Here is an 18,570-nt window from a genome sequence, read left to right as displayed (position 1 = left end):
TTCGGAGCCGATTTCCCTGCACGTAGGGCAACAGTTCACCTGTCGGTTTGCGTTCGTAGGTGACAACTGTAATTATCTAAGGGCTTTTGTTATTAGCGTGGGTGTTGATGGTAACGCGGGGACATCCAGAGGACAGGGCCTGTCCTGCGACGAGGTAAAACAAACCCTGACCCAAGGGCTGGCAGAGCAGGCCGAGCCGCGGCTCCCGGTGTCAGCGGCTTCACCGGGACATTGCTGTGTTACGGGACAGGGGAACACGCTTTGCCCGCAGACTGGATGTCGCTCGCTGCCTGGCTTTAACGTCAGGGAGAAAACCCTGTCACGGCAAAGACAAAGAGAAGCCATAATCACTCAGTTACAAGCAAGCCTTTAATGAATTTGGCCTATTTCCAAAAGGTGTTTTTTTTTCTTAGCTTCACAGCAGTTCCTCGGTCAGGGAGATGTTGGCAACCTGCGGCAGACTCTGATAGACTGTGTTCCAGAAGTTCACGTACCGGGATCTCAGATTCTGCTTCAGAGAGTCCTGGTTTATCTTGCTGTTGATTTCCAGGTAGTAACTGCTCTCATTGCTGTAGGGCAGCCAGGCAACGGGCACCTTCGAATTCCCTTTGTTGGGATCACTGGGGAAAAAGGAGACATGGAAGTTCAGTTTTATCAGGGCAGCTTGTGGATGCAGCAAGGTTTGTGGTGTTTGGGAGGGACCCCCGTCTGCTCAAGTGAGGCTTCAAGTGAGTGCAAAGAGAGAGTTTGACATTGGGACAAGCAATAGCAGTTCTGCCTGCTAGGAGTGACTTGCTGACCTGCAGTCTCTTCCCTTGGTCCCCACTAGCATCGTCCCTGGCTGCATGCAGGGGCTTAACTCCTGTCTGAATGGCAGGATTCGGAAACAAACCTCATCATTAAGTCTAAGCAGAGTTCACAAGTTCTGAAAATGCTTTTGCTGTCCCCAGGGGAAACTCCACCACTGGGAGACATAGAGCCAGGCTCACAACAGAAGTACAGAGAGAGGGCACCCCGCTTTTGGGAATGGCTCTTGAGAAGTTAATAGACAAGAGCAGCAGGCTGAAGTGCTGCAGCAAGCCCCAAATGTGGAACTGGAATCACTCACCCTGTCCTGGCAAAGTTGGTCCAGTAAGCAATCATGGCACTTGAGACAGTCCTGTGCTTGGGCAGGTAGCCCAGAGGGGTGGCAAAGGGTTTTCCAAACACGTACTGCAGGTCATCAGCATGGTCTGCCCCTACCCAGCTTGGGTAGACAGGCATTCGGGATGGCTGGGAGAACAAGTAGCTGTATGTCTTGGCACTCCTGGAGAAATAAAATAGACATGCTAAGTGGATGTGAGTGGAAAGCAGAGGAAGGGGTGCAGATTCATAACCACGCTCCAAATACCAGCAGAGCCAGAGATTCAGCGTTGGAAGATGCTCATGTGCATCTAAGAGGTGGTCTCAGGAGAAAACATCCTTCTATCTGGTAATTTTTAACTTCCATTTCTGATTCTCACTCTAACCCTCATATCTTCCAACTGCCGTGTCTCGTGGCATCAAACATTGCTAGGATGAAATCTGAAGTTTTTAGGAAGCAAAAACTTGTTTTAATGGAAATTTAAAACAAATTCCTAGCATGACGCCCTTGCAGCATTAGAGAAGTAGTGTTTGTACAAGTTACACATAAGCATGTACTCAGTACCAAAAAGCATGCCTCCTTCAAGTTCAGCCCTCTTAACCCACTCCTCATCCCCTTGTGCCGGCAACACAGCGTTTCAGCCCCTGGCGGGCTTTGGGCTCCTGCCAGGGCTGAGCTGCTCACCGGGCATTCTGCAGGTGCAGATACAGTGCCCACTGTGTGGGAACCAGGAAAATGTAGTCAGTAATCAGGTCCACCACTGTCCTCTTCATGACCTCCTGGTCCGGGTTGTCACCCCACACTTGTGTGTAGAGGTTGTATGTCGCATTGGCTCCACGCTCGCCCCTGTCCACAGTAAGTCCTTTGACCAAATGATAGACCTCTTGCCTGAAAAGACAAGTAGTATCAACTAATTACAGACCGGCAGCTTCAAGTGGGGCAGGGATCATGGAAATGGATCCCAGCTCCCATTGATGTTCATATCCAAGCCTGTGGTTAGCAATGGTTTGGTGGAGTAAAAGCCAGTGATTTCATTCCAGGTCTTCGATGGTGGGCATGTGCTTCCCAGCTTTCTCAGCAGAACAGCTTGGGGCCAAATTGGCCGCAAGCTCCTTTTGTCCGCAAAGAGGAGTCTTAAGGGGTGGGCACCCAGCATGTCTGGCATGTACCTTCTCTGGACAGAGACCATCAGGGCTGCCAAGCCTGTCCCTGGTGCTGAGTTCAGAAGCACCGTAAAGGTACACGGGGAGGCTTCCCCACTAGCTGGCCCTTTCTCTTGAAGGCTCTGGACTTGGCAGCATATGCCCTAGGCACCCTGGCTTGGAGTGACATACTGTTTTGAAGGTAGTGCCCTGTCCACTCAGGTCTAAGGCCTTGGAGTTTGGGGGCTACGTTAAAGATAGGGTTCCTCCTGTTAAGGGTTTTAAGAGCATCCTTCACTTACGCAGTGATTTTCACCAATGGGCGATTGATAGCAGGCAAATCAATGCCAGCGAAGATGTGTCCATCCATGTTATTGATCCCACCAATGTAGTCAATGTCAGCAGCGTTGGCAAAGAGGTTCTCTGGCATGTCTGGGAGGAAGTCTCCATCGATGACAGGAGTGAGGGCAAGTGTGTGAACCAGGGGAGCTGCAGCAGGAGACAAAACCGGAGTCTGTTAGGAGCTGAGAAAAGACATGTGTGGCCCGGCATATCCCGTGGCTCAAGGAACTGTCAAAGGAATAGGCTGAGGTGAATGAGAGCTTGGGTGGTGACTTCAGCGTGACCACAGAATCACGTTCAGTAAACCTCATGCCTGTAGCTGGGGGAGATGAACAAGACATCTGCCAACCAAGTACCGGCAGGTGTCATCAACAATTCCTCTCCTTCCCCCAGCCCCTTCCCAGAAAGCCCAGTCCAAGGTATGGAAGAGCAGAACTTCTCCCCACCCCATCTGGCTGCATTCACTCACTGCCAGGACAGCTGGCTTAGGCCAGTGCAGCTGCACAGCAGTGGCTTGGCCACTGTCTGTCCTGGGCAAGGCTAAATACTGGGGCTGTTTACTAGGAGCATGAGGAGAGCAAACAGAGGAGAGTCGTCTTGGGCAAGAAATTCTCACAGGCAGTAAAAGCAGAAGCATTCCCTACCTGCTGTGAGAGTCCTACACTCCACCCAGCGACTCAAAGGAAAATAGCAGGGTTGTGGTCAATTATTTTTTTGTTTGTAAGCTGTGTTCTGGAATGCTCTTGCTGCTTTCACAGAACAGAAAGCCCAAACAGCTGTTTTGGAGCCAAGGCATGGCCCGTGGGTAATTCCTCTGCCACCGCTGCCATTGCACGATGAACGGCGTTCATTCAGCGCAACGTGCACCTGCCTGCAGAAGGGCAACTGTGAGATCTGTCATTATTGTCCCCTTTCTGAAGGACACAAGCACTGCTTCAACACTCCTGGCAATCACCCCAGCATCTCATCAAAGTCATGGTGAGCCCTGGGTGCGTGGCGGACCACAGCGTGGACCGGGGGACTTACAGGGCAGGTTGGTCAGCTGCAGGTGGTAGGCCAGCGTCACAGCTTTGGGGTCGGAGACGCGCAGGCAGTTGGCCAAGGTGGTGGTGTTGTCTATGGGGCAGCCCACATGTTGTGCAATCTGCAGGAGGAGAGAGAGAAAGCTCCCAGCACTACCCTCTGAAGCCAGGCTTCATTACCACCTTCACAGGGCAGAGGTTGGTTTTAGTCTCAAAGCAGCATGTTTCCAAAGCTCTGTGTTTGGCAGCATGGCTCCTGCTGAATACCTCGCTAGTTATGCTCTTCTCTAGAGAATCCCTTTGTTTTCTATTCCCTCAAGCAAGGCTTGCATGTTACCTTTTTAGCCCAGGAGAGCGGGTCATTCTGGATGGCCCAGCTGCAGAGACCGACACCACTCTGGGTGATGGCTCTCTTGAACAGGCCCTTGTTCTTTGGGGACAACATCTGTGGTACAAAATAGAGACAAGAGGGTTTCAGGTGCAAACTCCTGAAAAGCCCATCACCTCCCAGACCTGTCCGATCGCCTCACAGCTTGTGCACCAGACCCGAGGAAGCTGCCAGTTCTCGTGCTATTTAACAGCCTCAGCAGTTAAAGTTAAAAGGTGATACGGTGAGAAGAGGAGCAGACTAGGGGGACATGGCAAGTAAATGCTATTTCACCAGAGGTCCCAAAAGCAAGGACACGTGCCTGCAGTGGTGGAGCTGATTAAGCTGAAGGAGGAGCAGCTACAAGGTGAAGAGGCTGAGCATTGCTGTCCCTGGGCAGGAGAAGATGTTAAACAGGCAGTGTGTGTGGAGGAAAGCAGTGGAGTGCCAAGGGGATCATCTCTCCCATTTACGGAGAAGAGAAGTGGCTCTGGTGGGGTCTAACAAGTACAACACACCTGCAAGGAGACACTGACGGCACCAGCTGATTCCCCAAAGATGGTGATGTTTTCTGGGTCACCCCCAAAGACCTTGATATTCCTTTTCACCCAGGCAATAGCCATGTGCTGGTCCTTCAGCCCGTAGTTCCCTGAGCAACAGAGAGCACCCACCATTAAGCAAGGGCACAGCAAAGCCGGTAAGTTGGGGACCTGTGACAGGGTCCCCTGAAGAGGGAGCAGCTACGGTACCTGGCATGCTTGCGTCTCCAGTGCTCAGGAAGCCTAGGGGCCCCAGGCGATAGTTGATGGTCACCACGATCACGTTGCCCCGCACAGCAATCTCCTCGCCATCATAGAGGTAGTTATTGAGGAAATTGGCTCCCTGGCTCCCTCCTACAAGGAAGGCGCCACCGTAGATCCAGATCATCACTGGCAAGTTGGTAGAGACTGGGAGATGAGGAAGAAAAGCAGTGTGAGCTACAACATAGCTAGAAGGTGCTGCCCATCCACGCCCATACCCCCTCGCTGAGCGTCGCTCCACCTGGGCAGGAATAGACATGATGCTGTGCAATAGCCTATGGCCAAGAAAGTCTACGCTCTGTAAAGAGGCTGAAACTCCCAACAGGCTGCAGCTGAGGGACATTGGTTGACATGGCTCCCACCCTTCCCTTTGAAAATCAGTGCTCCTGCAGTTGCCCACTATGGGAACATAGCTGCTGAGAGATGCTCCAGAGCAGTTTGTCCACAAAAGGCAACTGAGAATCTCCTCCCCAGGTCTCTGCCAAGCACATACTATGTTTCCTCTGTTGAGGGATCCAGATGTTCAGATAGAGACAGTCCTCGCTTCCACGGACATCAGTTTGTGTAAGTGTCATCTGAATGCAGCGGGTTTTGAATTCTTTTGCCTGCAGTGTTCCTGAGAGGAGAGAGGGAAGACAGCAGGTCCTAGTTAGAGGCATCAACTCCATCCTTTGGTTGCAAACTGTCTGTCCATCCATCCTCTCCTCTGTGAGTCCAATACAGAGGCAGCAAAGCCTCCCCAGCCACTGTGACCGGCCTGAGGGAGTGACAAAGTGGGACCTTTTCCCATGTGAACTAGTTCTGGACAGCTGAGGCATGGGTAGGGGAGATGCAGGTGCCATGCTTTGGATTTGTTACTTCATGTGGTTACTTGAGCTGCTTGGGCACGCTTAGACACAGACTGTCATACCCACCATGAGACAAAGAGCTTTTTCTTGGCTCTGCTTAGCAGATGAAAGCAGGCAAAAAAGTCTTTGGCTTGTCAATAATGGACTACAGAGAGAGAAGTGAAAACAAAACCCCAAACCAAAGGCATTCAAAAGCTGGATCTTACCTTCCCAGCCAGGATGAGGTTGGGGGTCTTCCAGAGTCTTTGGAGGGGCAGCAAAGGGGATCCCTCTGAAGATGTCGACATAGTCCCCAAAGAGTCCCAGTTTTTTACTCTCGCCTTCCACAAAACCGCCCTCGGTGTACACCACACCCAGCTACATGTGGCACCATTGAGAAGAGAAAAATCCATTGTACAGTCCTTCATGCCTCTGGCTTCCCATGTTGCCAGCACCCACACCTTGCCCTGCTCGGTCCCCCAGATGGACCCACTCACAGCCCGCCTTCCCCAGCCATCCCTTTGGACCCTTGTGGAAAGCCCACAGGTAGTTGCCACTGGAGATGTGCCTGAACAGATGTCCTGCAGGCTGCCCTTTGGAGCAGATGGGCAGTGGCAATTCCCCTGCACTCCCAAAGACAAACAGCAGAAGGTGAGGACCTACAGCCTTAAGATGTAAACCAGGCCAGACCTGACAAAGAACTGTGCAGGAACTTTTGGAAGAATGTTGATGAGAGTCTTGGCCATTTTTAGGGCACCTAAAAGCACCCTGCCTTGGCTGTCATGGTCCACAGGCCCTCTTTCATGGGCTCCAGACCACACGTAGCAGGAGTTTGCTTATTCAGGCAGGAACAGGCAAAATGTCTTGCAAAGCCATAAGAAGTGTTTTGGTACTTACGGTTGCAGCCCATGCTACCCCAAGGTAGGAGCACAAGGCAAAGCACAGGATCTCCCAGCGAGCCATGGTGAGTGCACACCTGAGGAGCCAATTCCCACATGGAGGCTTACATATATATATCTAGGAGTGCAGCTGTGTGTCAATGCCATGACCCAGTCTTGGCTCTAAGGTAAACTAGGGCAGCCTCTACACACTTGTCCTTCAGTAGGCTGAGGCCAAACCATGGCTGAGGCAGACTGGCGTCACTGTGTGAGAGCCCTGCAGATGTTGCTTTTGTGGGCTGGAGGCCAAACCTAAGGAAATATCTCAGTCTAACAAAACTCCACAGAACATAAAAAAATGCTGAAGCCTTGAGAAGCCTCACACAAGTGCAGGAGGCTGAAATCGTATTAAACCATGCATTAGAGCATATTATCGGCCACAAATGAGAAACCTTGCACTTGTAACACACTGGGGAAAGCACAAGGCTCAGAAAGTGCCAGCAGAGCCTTCATTTCTGTGACAGGGTGGTAGCAATCCAGTCAGCAGTGGCAGACTGATGGCCAGAGCGGCCAACCTCTGTGGACCTGAAGCTTTGCCCCACTGCCTGCTTCCTTCAGTCCTTGCTAACTACTGGGGAAGTCAAGACAGAATTGAGAAGTGCATCAGCTAGTGAGGACAACGTACGCTACCTCCCACAGAAGGGAATTATTCACTGCCAGAAAGTGTGTTTTCCTGCAGGCTTTATTTCCAAGATTACCGGCAAGGCTCAATGCTGAAGTCATGACACAGTATTTTCATTGCCCTTAGACAAGCAGAAGGGCAGCACCTGCCTTAGGGACTCCAGTAGCACCGGAGTACTTCCCCCAGCACCTCCTCAGGCACCTTTTCTATTGTCCACGTGGCCACCAACCTGGCCAAAGTGCACTTCGCACACATGGAGACATTTGGGAATGCAACTTCTCCTCTTCTCTGGTGTATGGCTTGGATTCTGGGCTCTTTCTTGGGAGTTTGTTGAGCTTGCTTGAGGGCTTATTAGCCAGCAATTATGAAAATGTAGGCAATGGCTCCCAAACATCCAGAATGACAGCCATCAGCAGGCACCGCAGTCGGTGCAGAGAGATCGTCATCATCTTAGTACAAGTTCTGCTTTCCCACATCCTGGGCATGGTGGCTGAACCCTCAGCTCTCAAGGAACAAGAGCAGAGAAGATTCTGTCCAACAGCAGTCATACTGGTCACTGAGTTCACACATAGTCCAGAATTTCTGTCTCCATTTCATTTTCACTCCCATCAGAAGGCTTGAAGTCCTCTTCATCCTCCCCCTCTTCGTCATCCTCATCCTCTCCAGACACATATGCCAGCTGCTCTTTGCTATCTGCACCACTTGTTTAACCAAAGAAAGCCCTTCTGCTGGCACAGCATACCTTGCTTCTTGACAGTGATGGGCAGACTCTGTTTTGCTTCCATCACATATCATTAGGGGCATAACCTAGAGGTGAAAAAAGAAAACCAATAATGAACTGAGGGCAAGCACCCTGCAGAATATCCCTAGCTCAGTAACAGAAGTGCTGGACTGGTGTGCGAAAGGCAGTCTGGTCTTTGGGATATGCTGACTTCAGCAAGGTGGGGAGAAGAGAGGTATCTGATCAACAAAAGCCTTTAACCGAGAAAGAGGGAGATGTGATCTGATGGTAATGACTGGATGCCAGCTCTGTCATGGACTTCTTAGGTGGCCTCAGAAAGTCCTTTCCCTCAACTTGCTCTCTGCAAAATTGGAGCAGGGGAACCCTGTGTCCCAAGGTCTGAGACCTAGTGTCCTGCACAAGATGTAGAGAACCAGGAACACTCGGCTGATGCTCCCTTGCTCTGCCTCCTAGCAGCCTCAGACAGGCACAAGGGCAGATATAACAGACTCACCATGAAATAGGCCAAATAAGGCAACAGAAGTTTCAGCTTGTCTGGGTGGACACTGATATTGGCTTTTACTGCATTCCGAGACCAGACAGGACAGACTTCAAAGAGCTAAAATAATACAGAAACAACCATGGAAATGAACACAGTGGTCTCAGTGGTGTCTACTGAGACTTGTTATATCAGTCAGACTTTGGATTTGCCCATCATTACCCTCAGAAGAACAGTGTCTGCCCAGCAGCCAGTCTACTCTCCAAAAGGGCTGGAGAGCTCTGCAGAAGGCAAATTGCAAAATTCATTTTCAGAACACAGGCAACTCTAAGGAACACAATTCCAGAGCCCTGGCTGACATTTCAGATATGTGCCACTCACTCACTTTCCTGACATGACATTGTCGTGCCTTGACAAATTTTTACCCCATCCATCATTTCAAGGGGAACTGCAGCTGTTCAGGACACCAAATATTCCTGTATCCCTGGCAGAATATGCCAGTACAGCCCTTCTTATTTGATAGATTAGAGAACAGAAAAAACAAACGTGTGTTTTGCTAAGGGCACAAAGGACAGCTGATATCAAACTGGAGTGGAACCCAAAAGCCTGGATTTGGGTCCCTGGCCTAATTACACAGGCCCATATCTCACCCATTAACAAGGTTAAACAGGAAACACAATCACAAAACCTTCAGAGAAGCCAGCAGTAGTTACAATAACAACAATTTTTTATGAGGTCTGCATGCTGCAGTATAGTGCTCAGCCCAGGTCAGGAATAAGGCACGTACCTTTCTCAGCTCTTCCTCTACCTTTTTATCCACAGGATCGGTGCACACTTTCTTCCAGGTCTGTACAGCAGCATCCAGGGGTTTAGTTGGGATTTCTTCATCATCGAAGTTCACAAAAATCGCGTTGTGTGGGCGACGGGCCCTGCTGAGGCCAATCAGGTTCTCACCAGACACCTGGGGATTGTTGTATCCCTCCCTAAGAAAAAGGGAAAGCATCGGGTTTGCTTTCTGCCTGTGGCACACACGGACTTGGGCCTTCATGGGAACATGCAAAAATGGAAGTTTGTGCTCCAGATTTTGGAAAAGAAGGGACTCAGCTGGGTGAGCAATGGGTTGCTTTACCTTTGGTCCCACTTCCATGTGGATTTTGGAATCATATACTGGTACCATAAAAGACTCTTGTGGCACGACTGAGGAAAGAAAATTTAAATTAAAAAACCCTGTAAAGCTACATACAGCTGCCTGATGACAGAGGTCCCCTGCACTATCTGACAGAAACCCCTCAGGCAGTTGGCTACTAATCTGTATGAGATGCATTTGTAGCACAAAAGGCTTCATGCTCTGCATTTGCTCTGCTGTAGTTACAGTTACAGCAGCTCAGTAGGGTGCAGGGACAAGGCAAGATGGAAATGCAGTTAAGATAATTTTTTTTTTTTTTTTAAAAAGTGCCGATGAAGGACTACAGTGAGAAAATGAAAGATGTTTCTTGTGGGAGATCTCACAGATTGTTCTTCTGGCAAAACTAACTGGGCGCCAGGAGGGAACAGGTCCAGTGAGTGCGGTCACAGGAACATATGGCATCGATTCCTGCACACTCTCCCCTCGGCTCCAGCCCACTGGAAGCAGGCAGAAAGCCGGGCTCACTGCATCCCATGCTGCGTGTAGCGTGCTGGGGGAGGCAGTCGTCTTCACCAGATCACCAGGTCCCCTCAGCTATCAAACCCTCAAGCAGACTTTTGCTGAGGTTTCTGCTGCCAGGCAGTTTCTCAAGCATGCCTGCCTCTGTTGTACCAAATCAAGAGGGATGAAACAGAACAAGGCAGCAGTTTAAACAGGTGAATGTCTCCATCCCACCTCCACACCGTGCAAGCAACCTCCCCCCATCCCTGAGCTCCCCCTTTCCCGTGGGTACCCTGCACATGGCAGCCGGGACATGCGGGACAGCTCCAGCACAGCGGAGCCCTGCTTCCCCACCGCCACGGAGTCCCTGAGTCAGGGTTGGTGGCATTTCTCTGTGTATGTGTGTTTGTGTGTTAGTGTTACAGCCTCTGCTGTTCCTCCTGCTTGTTCTAGCAGGGTGGGCAATGGGTGTGTTTGTTCTGTGAGAGCTCCGGGATGGGGCAGAAGCAGAACCACCAGCTGCAAATACCCAGGAGCCATGAGCCAGCCTCCCTCCCCAAAGCAATGAGCCTGGCTTAGAAACTGTGATTAAAAAAAAATAGAATTATATATTCGCTGTTTTCACCCTGTAGGGTGCAGTAGTACCACATTTTCATAGGATCCCTGAACCGTAGAATACCAGGTTGGAAGGGACCTCAAGGATCATCTCTCCAACCTTTCTTGGCAAAAGCATGGTCTAAACAAGATGCCCCAGCACCTCCTCCAGCTGAATCTTAAAGTATCCAATGTTGGGGAATCCACCACTTCCCTGGGGCGATTATTCCAATGGCTGACTGTTCTCATTGTGAAAAATTTTCCTCTTGTATCCCATTGGAATCTCCCCAGGAGTAACTTATACCCATTACCCCTCGCCTTTTCCATGTGATTCCTTGTAAAAAGGGAATCTTCATCTTCTTTGTAGCCACCCTTTAAACACTGGAACATGGTGATAAGGTTTCCCCTTTCAGCTTAAAAACTGTAATGCCCTTGGCTCTGACACTGGAGCTCTAAGAACACACCTGATTATTGTTAGACTTGAGAGGAAACCCCCAAACCTGTGAGAGCAGGTGGCAGTACTGCACAGGGAAACGCTTTAAAAGGAGACAGCCCTGGCATTATTTACACATGGCTTACATAGTATTAACTCCCTGGGTGAGCTTCAGAGGAGGTCCTCTGGCTTGTGCTGTGGTTGCTCCCTTCATGTTTCCTAGGGAAGAGCAGCAGGGACTGTAAGTAGGTACCCCAAAACCCTGTTCCCTCTGGGAGCCCTTGGAGAGGGATCAAGGAGGTTTTGTGAGCTGAAAGTTGTTGGTGAGGTGAATACATACTCAGAGAATACACAAACCCATAGCAGCGTAAATCGGTCCTGCTTAGTTGTACTTCAGTGTCAAAACATTGATCTCTGTGCTGGTTAGTAAGATAAATCAGCAAGAGTGTAAAAGCAATATGAGACCAAAGTCAGCTTCAGTTTATCCATCCACAATATGTGTACACACAGTTCCCAATCTCCTCTTCCTTTTGTGCTTATTTTTTGTGTTGCGTTTAATCTAGTGGAAGGCTGCATCTCTGTCTCACCGATAACAGAGGACCCACTGGGCTGAGAGATTCCACAAACATGACATGAGCGCTCCATAAATTGCAAACACTTTTATTTCCATTAAGGTTTCATGGCGTTCTTGGAAGTCTGGGCTCTGCCCGGAGTGTCAGGGCTGAATGCCATGGGGGGAAATACTACATCTCCCACCTAAGGTTTGGCTGAAGTTTCTTCTTTACTTTCTATTCTATAGACTGTGTACCATGAGCTGTTAAGCTGATAAGGTGTTTCACCTCAGAAGTGGTTACAGCAGGAAACAAAATGTTTATGGAAAAGGGCTATAATATATAAATATGATACAGTGGCCAAACTGTCAGAAGTCAAAACGTTATTTCTAATTGCCTTCTGCCATGCCTTAGATACCAAATGACTTACAGAACTTTTTTTTCAGGAGCAGTGATGTTCAAAGTGCCTGATAATAGGCTTCCAAACTATTGAAAGTCTTGGTTATAGAGAGCAGAAACTCTTTCTGAAAATAGTTTGCTTAGTGGAACTTTGTTCCAGTGCAAACCAGAATGGACTGTTCACGTTTCAGCTATCCCAGTAAAAATCCGTATCAGCCCTGTGCAATGCCCGGATAGCAGAGGGCAGAATATGCTTAATTTCCTTCCACAGTGTTCTCTTTTATAGTTAGGAATGTTTCACAGTGTAAAGAATCCAAACTACAACCCTATTTTTCACATTATTATCACCCTCCTCCAAAAATACAAGTCTTTGCCAGGCCTTTCAGTCCTTGGATCGTGAGACTTCAGCTTTTATCTCCCTCCTTTGAGCCGCAGTTTTTCCCCGCTCATCTTTGTAATCTGACATTGTGATTTGTTCACTTGTGTGCTTGTTTTTCTCCTCCAAGAAGATTTGCTGAATCATTGGGGAGGAGGCAAGAGCTCTAGAGGCAGCTGGTGGCCAGTGATAAAACCACGGCCACATCCAGTCTTCAGGGTTTGCAGATGACAGCCCTTCAGTTGAAGGCCTGAGTCACATTCCCTTCCGAGCTAAGATTGCTGGGGACTTTGGGATTGAGGAAGTGGGGCCAAGGAAGTGGTACCCCATAAATATAAATTATTGATCCTGACAACCACAAGGTTTGTGTTGTATCATCTCCCGCAAAATTTATAATGATGCTGTGAGAAAACTTGCAGGCTAGGGGCTAAATCCTGCTGACTGTTGTATATTGTGCCCACTTCAGTGGGAACACATAGTTAAGAAAATAGGGATTTGGCCTGAAATAGGTCATGGTATGTAGTGGCTGCTTCCAGACTTGCAGTAGCAAGGTGTACTGTGAGCAAAGATGTGCCAGGACTCCGAGACAGTCAAGAGCCTGTTTATTTGGAGAAGATGCACAGAATTCCACTGGTACAACTTATGCAGCTCTTTATATGAATTTTGCACACTGCCTAATGATTGAAATAAAAGCTAGGAGCTAAAATGCCTTAGTTCATTTCTTAGGTCTTTCACTTGCTCTCTGTATGACCTTGAGTTACTTTCTCCCTGGCTCTTGGTTTCCTTGCAGTAAAACAGGTATAAGGTGTTTCCATCTTTGTGGAGCATTTTGAAATCTTTAGGTAGTATGTGCTATCAAATGCAAAGTATCATCAGTATTTGTGAGTCCTCCAAGACCGCTGTTGTGGCACTATGCAGCAGGCATGGAGACATGGCTCTCTGACTTTCTAGCTTATTATTTCCTTAAGTTCCAATTAAGATGGGAAACTTGAGCTGTCCCTTGCGTATTCTCTCTGAAACCAAAGGCCTTCTGCTCTGTCAGCTCTGCCTTTAATGTAAGGCGCTAGAAAATTAGTTTTGTGGATATTTTTATAAGTATCTTCCAGAACTCAGAAATAAAATCTTACCAGTAGTACATGATACTTTTCCTAAGAACAGAGTTTTGACTTGGGATGTTCTACTTAGTTATACTTCAAGGAGGTAAGCTAGAAAGTTGGTTAACAAACAAGACTGGAAGTCCAGGTGACCCAAGTTCCATTTCTAGTTGTCCTACTGAAATTTGGGCAAATATTTTAAAGCAAAAAATGCAGGTTGGCAGATTACAATGCAGAGACCTTGCTTTGATGCGTTATGTGTTTTCTGTGGGATTTTTCACAATGCCACTCCAGTGTAAGATTACTGTGCATGTGCAGCAATTCTACCTTGCTCTTATCTGTAGATCTCGGAGCGTGTCCATGTTATTATCCTCACTTTGCAAATGGGGAAACCTGAGACACAGGGAGGGAGAGTGACTGGCTCCGATCAGCTGACAACGTCAAAGCCAGGAATAATCCTTCTTTGAGTTTTGAGCCTTATATTTAGCATTCTCTGTGATGCTATGATACCAGAAAATGCAGCTGCAGTTTCTGGACTCTCTTTTCCAGGTGCTGTCACACCTGGGTGTCCACTGAGCCTGACTGATTTACAGTCAAGCTACTACAGGCTGGATCTAAATAAGGAGCTGGGGCAGGGATGTCTGACTGACACACTGGTTCACCGTGTCCACGCTCTCAGGATGGGGCCCTTTCAAGAACAGGAATGCTCCATCATCTCTGACTTCCCCTTCCCCAACTGAGGCAAGAGATAATTTCTATTTTATAGAGAGACAAAACCAGCGGACTTGACCACTGCCAAAAATCCCACCAAAGCTCCTAATATAGAAGGGCCTGGGATGTAAGATAAAGTTCCATTGCTTTAAAATTCTTCAAGAGGAAGGCAGAATCAATAGGATAGGGTTTTTTAACTCCTCATTCTTCATGAGGAAGCCTTGAACCTCAGAGTTTTGTTGGCCAGTGCTGAATGTGGCTGTCATACTTAGAACTTGCTTAGGAGCCCTTGATGCACAGAGGAATTAAACGGCTTAGAGGCTGCTCATGGCCTGTAGAACAGTAGATTATGGGTTGGAGCAGAAACAGCTGTGACAAATTTGGCCCCAGAGTGTTGCAGAAGCCACAGGGGTGTGACTCATCTCATGTAACTTTAGATATCTACAGATATTAGGCTCCCTTTCTCTTCAAGGAGAGAGAAGTAGGTGCGCTGAAGACATGACTTCTGTCCTATTTTAGGTATGTGCTTTAGGAGGAGCTAAATTGCTTCCTAGATATGTTACTTACCAGAAAGGGAACCTTTGAGTGACTAGCTCACATTGGAGATATCCTGGCCCACATTGCTGCTGCAGAAGGTTTCCTGCCTCGTACCCCATGGAAGGCTTGAGACAGTACTTGCACCCAGGCAGCAAAGTATGAACATCTCCTCCCAGCACAGGGTCAGGGCTTGCACTGGGGCCAGCTTTCTGTCAAATCCCCTGATACAGGCAGGACCCAAGTCACCAGCTTGGACCCAGCCAAAGACCCAAAGGTGGGTGGGATGCAGGATGACAGCTGTCCGTATGGTCTAAATGAGCAATGGCCTGATAACAGTGTGATCTGAAAGACTGAAGGAACGCAGTGTGTTGAAGCTGCTGATCTGATGCCAGTTCTATCCTGCACAGCCCACCCTCAGCAGGGAAACCAAGCAGAGAATGTGGCATGTGGGAATCTCTTATCACCCTCCCTGTCACAGCTGAGGTATACGGACAGGTAGCTTGCACAGGTCCAAGGGAGCTCATCCAAATATAGCAGAGTCTCTCTGCTGCAGCTGTATTGGTATTGATTTAGTTATTGCTGCCCTAAGAGAGGTGTGAAAGGGTATTTGCTGGCCCATACTCTTGCAGCTCAGATGGGAATGGTGAGGTTCTTCCTCTTCTGTTCAGTTGGGGGTTTTTTTACTATTTTTCAAAAACAGTAAAGGAAAACAAAGCAATTATCTGTACACCAGAACTTAGTGACTAGTGTTATTCTGAAGTGCTAGATTCCCTTCCAAAACCTAGGGAAGGCAGTGTGGGGAAGAGCTGCTACTCTGGGCACTGAACAGGAGCAGCTTGCTCAGTAAGCATCTGAATTGTTTGCTGTAAATCTGACTCTCCCCCCTGGGCAATTTTCCTAAGAAAACCTACCCCATGCATTCCCTCAGGCCCCTATGTTCACATTTGCAACTCTCATGCTGTACTTACCAGGGTTATTTGCATGCATGGGGGCTCCCTGTTGATGCCTGGGTGGCAGAAGCAAAGGGCTGACAGGCCTTTCCTGCCAATCTGTCTGTTGTTCAAATGAAGTGGTTGGAAAGTGCTCACTCTCCAGTTCTCTCTTTGGTTCAGGCACTCCGATAAGGCATGGGCTGTCCTATCTTGCCCTGGGAGCTGTTCCTCCTCCCTAACAGGCCCGCTTTGCCGGCTGACAGTTAGCAGCCGGCAGTGCTTGATAAACTTATCAGACCAAAGCTAAGCCCAGTGCATGCTCAGCTCCTCCCCAGCCTCAGATTTCCCCATTCCTGGGGACTCTTTGCTCTCTGCCTGCCTTGCCGTCTGGTACGGTGAACACAAATCAGCCTTGGGCCAACAGGTCAAAATCAGCCCAAGGACCAGATTGAAAAACGCTTGTATTGAAGCAACACCTTTAAAATGAGGGTGTCAAGTGGGATGTTCATAGCATCCATACCCAGCTCTGTCTCTCTCTCTGGAATATTATTCACAGGTGGAAATGCTGCACATGGCTGGTTTATCCTCTCGGTGTTTCTGCTTGCCCTGTTTCTCTGCTCATCTGGCAGTTTAGTGGTTTTAATGTAGGGGTCTCACTGTGCACACTTAGAGGATTTCTTTCTAAGCCAGTTACAGAATTAGGTTGCTTTGCCGAATTAAGTTTCTATCGCTCGTTATTAGTATCGCAGTAGCACTTGGGCGTTCCAGCCGAGATCAAGGCTCCATTGTGCGAGGTGCTGTATGTAGAAGATAAGGAGGGGCAGTCCCGTTCCTGACTATCTTACCGTTGAAACAAACAAGTGAAATGAAGAGGAGAGGGGGAATTATCCTCCTCTCACAGATGGGGTGAAGCTTTCTGTGAGCTTCACAGTGTGTTGAACAACTTTGGAAATCCAGCGCTCATGGCTTGCCCAAGGTCATGCAGGAAACGTGTGACAGATCTCAAGTCTCAGTTCAGGGTTGCAGCCTTAAGATCAGTGTGTCCATGGTGACTGTTAGTTGAAAGATGGTGGGTCAGGAACTCTGCGTTTTCTTAGGTCTCATCCAGCACAGAGGCAAAGGACTGATTTAACTGTCATTGAATAATTTTGGTGTGGCTGTTCTGGGTTGTCTTCTCCGTGTGCGTGTGCTATTCCAGGGCAAAAGTAGAAAAACATCTCTGCTTTGTGAGCAGAATAAGTGATAAAAAAATTGTGTGGGATGTACTTTTTTTATTCTGTAGCAGCCTTGCAGGTCAAGCTCCCTATCCGTTCCCAAGTTAGGCCCTTAATGGCAGGCAGAAATGTTCACAAGGAAACGTATGTATGCAGCTATTTCTGGGAGATTGTCTAAAGCCTTCAGGTTTCCCCTTGTGTGCTGTGCTGATGGGTTAGGACTAACCTGCTGGTGTGTCCCCATCACCTACGGCTGTGTGGCCCTGGGGGAACGACCTGCTGCGAGGACAAGGGACTCTGCTCTTATCTCTTTTCACTGAAAATGCTTTCTCATGAAGTCTAGGGCAGGAAGCAACTGGACTCAGCAAGTAATTTTTTTTCCAATACAACATGTACCCAATTGGAGCCTAATTCTTCCCTGTCCTTCCTCTCAGTTCCTTTTAGGCCTTCCCTAACCATTGCCAACACCACGTGAAAACTTCAGGGTTCTGCCTTCTTTATGATTCCACTCCATGGAGGTTAATACAACCTGAAGATAAGCTCCAGCATAATGCCATGCTAGCTGGGAACACACCTCTGCTTCCTGCAGGTGTTCTGTGCCTCTGTCTTCATTAGGAAGAGAAAGATGCATCCTGTGTCCAAACTTAAATCCACCCTTGATCATGGTATTTCTGGGCTGCTGCTCTCAGCGCCTGAAGGCTGTCTGGAAGACACAGAGGCACCTCTCTCCTTCTGACAGATGCCCAGGGTTATTGCTTTGCATGTCCCTCATTTGCTAAACAAAACAGCCCAAAGACCAGGATTTTCTTTCCCTGGCAATAAAGGGAAGAAGGTGTGAAGAGGACTGGGGAAGTGCAGGATACAGGGCGGGCTCAGAGAGAGGCAAAAACAATCAGCTCTTTCTTCGGCCACAAAGATTAGTTGAGATTTTGCTTTTTGTTATCTGTTTCCTTGATTGACCGACGAGAATATTTTTTTGATGCAAGGGTAGATGGTGGGAAAGGGGTTGTTTCCAGAGTGGTCAGAACTGGGGAAGATTTGCATGGCTGGAGAGCGAGGCCAGGTGTGTTTGGAGTTGGTGACGGCCATGGCCTGATCCTGACAGGTGCTGAGCATCCTTGGGTAACCCTTGTGTGGATTCAGTAGCTGCAAGGATTAGGGAAGCCCTTTGCCTGCTCCATGCAGCGGGCCTGCCCGTGGCTGGTGCCGTGTTGGGAGTGGAAGGCTCTCCCCCAGCCCGGCGTGGTGAGGTTTGGGTAATGCCAGATCTGCTTCCTTCCTCGCTCCTTCACCTGCATTTCCAGAGCTTCAGGGGGTGCAGAAGAAAGCCCGGAGAACCATGCAGGGTGCTGCTGTTTGCTCCGGAGCAGAGCCAACCTGGGTCCTTCCATCCTCTTCCTCGGGAAACGGCTCTCCCTGATCAGCGATTGCAGGGAACAAGGGGCTGTGGGGCTCTGCCTAGTTTTTCCTTTGGGTTGCTGACGTCCACGGTCCTAAGGAAGGATGGGGCTCAGGCAGTGTCACCCAGGGGTCTGAAAGTGGCACCTTGTTACTCTGGGGGAAGAAACTGTAGTGCCTTAGTGGCGAACTCTGTAAGTCAATTCCCTCTGCTCTTCCTCCCATCTCAGGTCACCTCCTGACTCTGGCTGTGCTGTCTCACAGGTGCCTTTGCCAGCTGGCCTCCATCCACAGCCTGTGT

General features: G+C 48.9%; 1 protein-coding gene across 4 annotated transcripts; it reads right to left on the bottom strand.

Moving 5' to 3' along the window:
- Positions 1-351: 351 nt before the first annotated feature.
- Positions 352-15,921, bottom strand: CEL (carboxyl ester lipase). 4 transcript variants are annotated; one of them, XM_069770821.1, is made up of 14 exons: positions 15,694-15,921; positions 9,191-9,386; positions 8,419-8,523; positions 6,521-7,990; positions 5,851-6,001; positions 5,290-5,412; positions 4,746-4,943; positions 4,515-4,645; positions 3,967-4,074; positions 3,634-3,751; positions 2,568-2,754; positions 1,808-2,011; positions 1,109-1,306; positions 352-620 (listed from the first exon to the last, which is right to left on the bottom strand). In XM_069770821.1, exons 4-14 carry the CDS (start codon positions 6,584-6,586, stop codon positions 416-418), a joined length of 1,689 nt encoding a protein of 562 aa, XP_069626922.1. In that variant the 5' UTR covers positions 6,587-7,990; positions 8,419-8,523; positions 9,191-9,386; positions 15,694-15,921; the 3' UTR covers positions 352-415. The 4 variants fall into 4 exon arrangements, with proteins under 4 accessions (XP_069626922.1, XP_069626923.1, XP_069626924.1 ...); XM_069770822.1 differs by lacking the exon at positions 15,694-15,921 and adding an exon at positions 14,756-15,664; XM_069770823.1 differs by lacking the exon at positions 8,419-8,523.
- Positions 15,922-18,570: the final 2,649 nt, after the last annotated feature.

The sequence above is a fragment of the Haliaeetus albicilla genome, chromosome 26, assembly GCF_947461875.1.
Source record: "Haliaeetus albicilla chromosome 26, bHalAlb1.1, whole genome shotgun sequence".
NCBI classification, from domain to species: Eukaryota; Metazoa; Chordata; class Aves; order Accipitriformes; family Accipitridae; genus Haliaeetus; species Haliaeetus albicilla.
Note: the sequence above shows the minus strand (reverse complement) of the source record. Positions and strands in the feature narration are given on the sequence as shown.

What these genes read in the sequence shown, in the direction of transcription:
- CEL (XM_069770820.1), bottom strand. Translation starts at nt 5,638, where the DNA reads ATGGCACCTGCATCTCCCCTACCCATGCCTCAGCTGTCCAGAACTAGT. An exon ending in TGGAGACGCAAGCATGCCAG is followed by an intron (nt 4,646 to 4,745) that starts GTACCGTAGCTG and finishes TCTGTTGCTCAG; the next exon opens with GGAACTACGGGCTGAAGGAC. An exon ending in CTGCACCTGCAGAATGCCCG is followed by an intron (nt 1,307 to 1,807) that starts GTGAGCAGCTCA and finishes TTATTTCTCCAG; the next exon opens with GAGTGCCAAGACATACAGCT.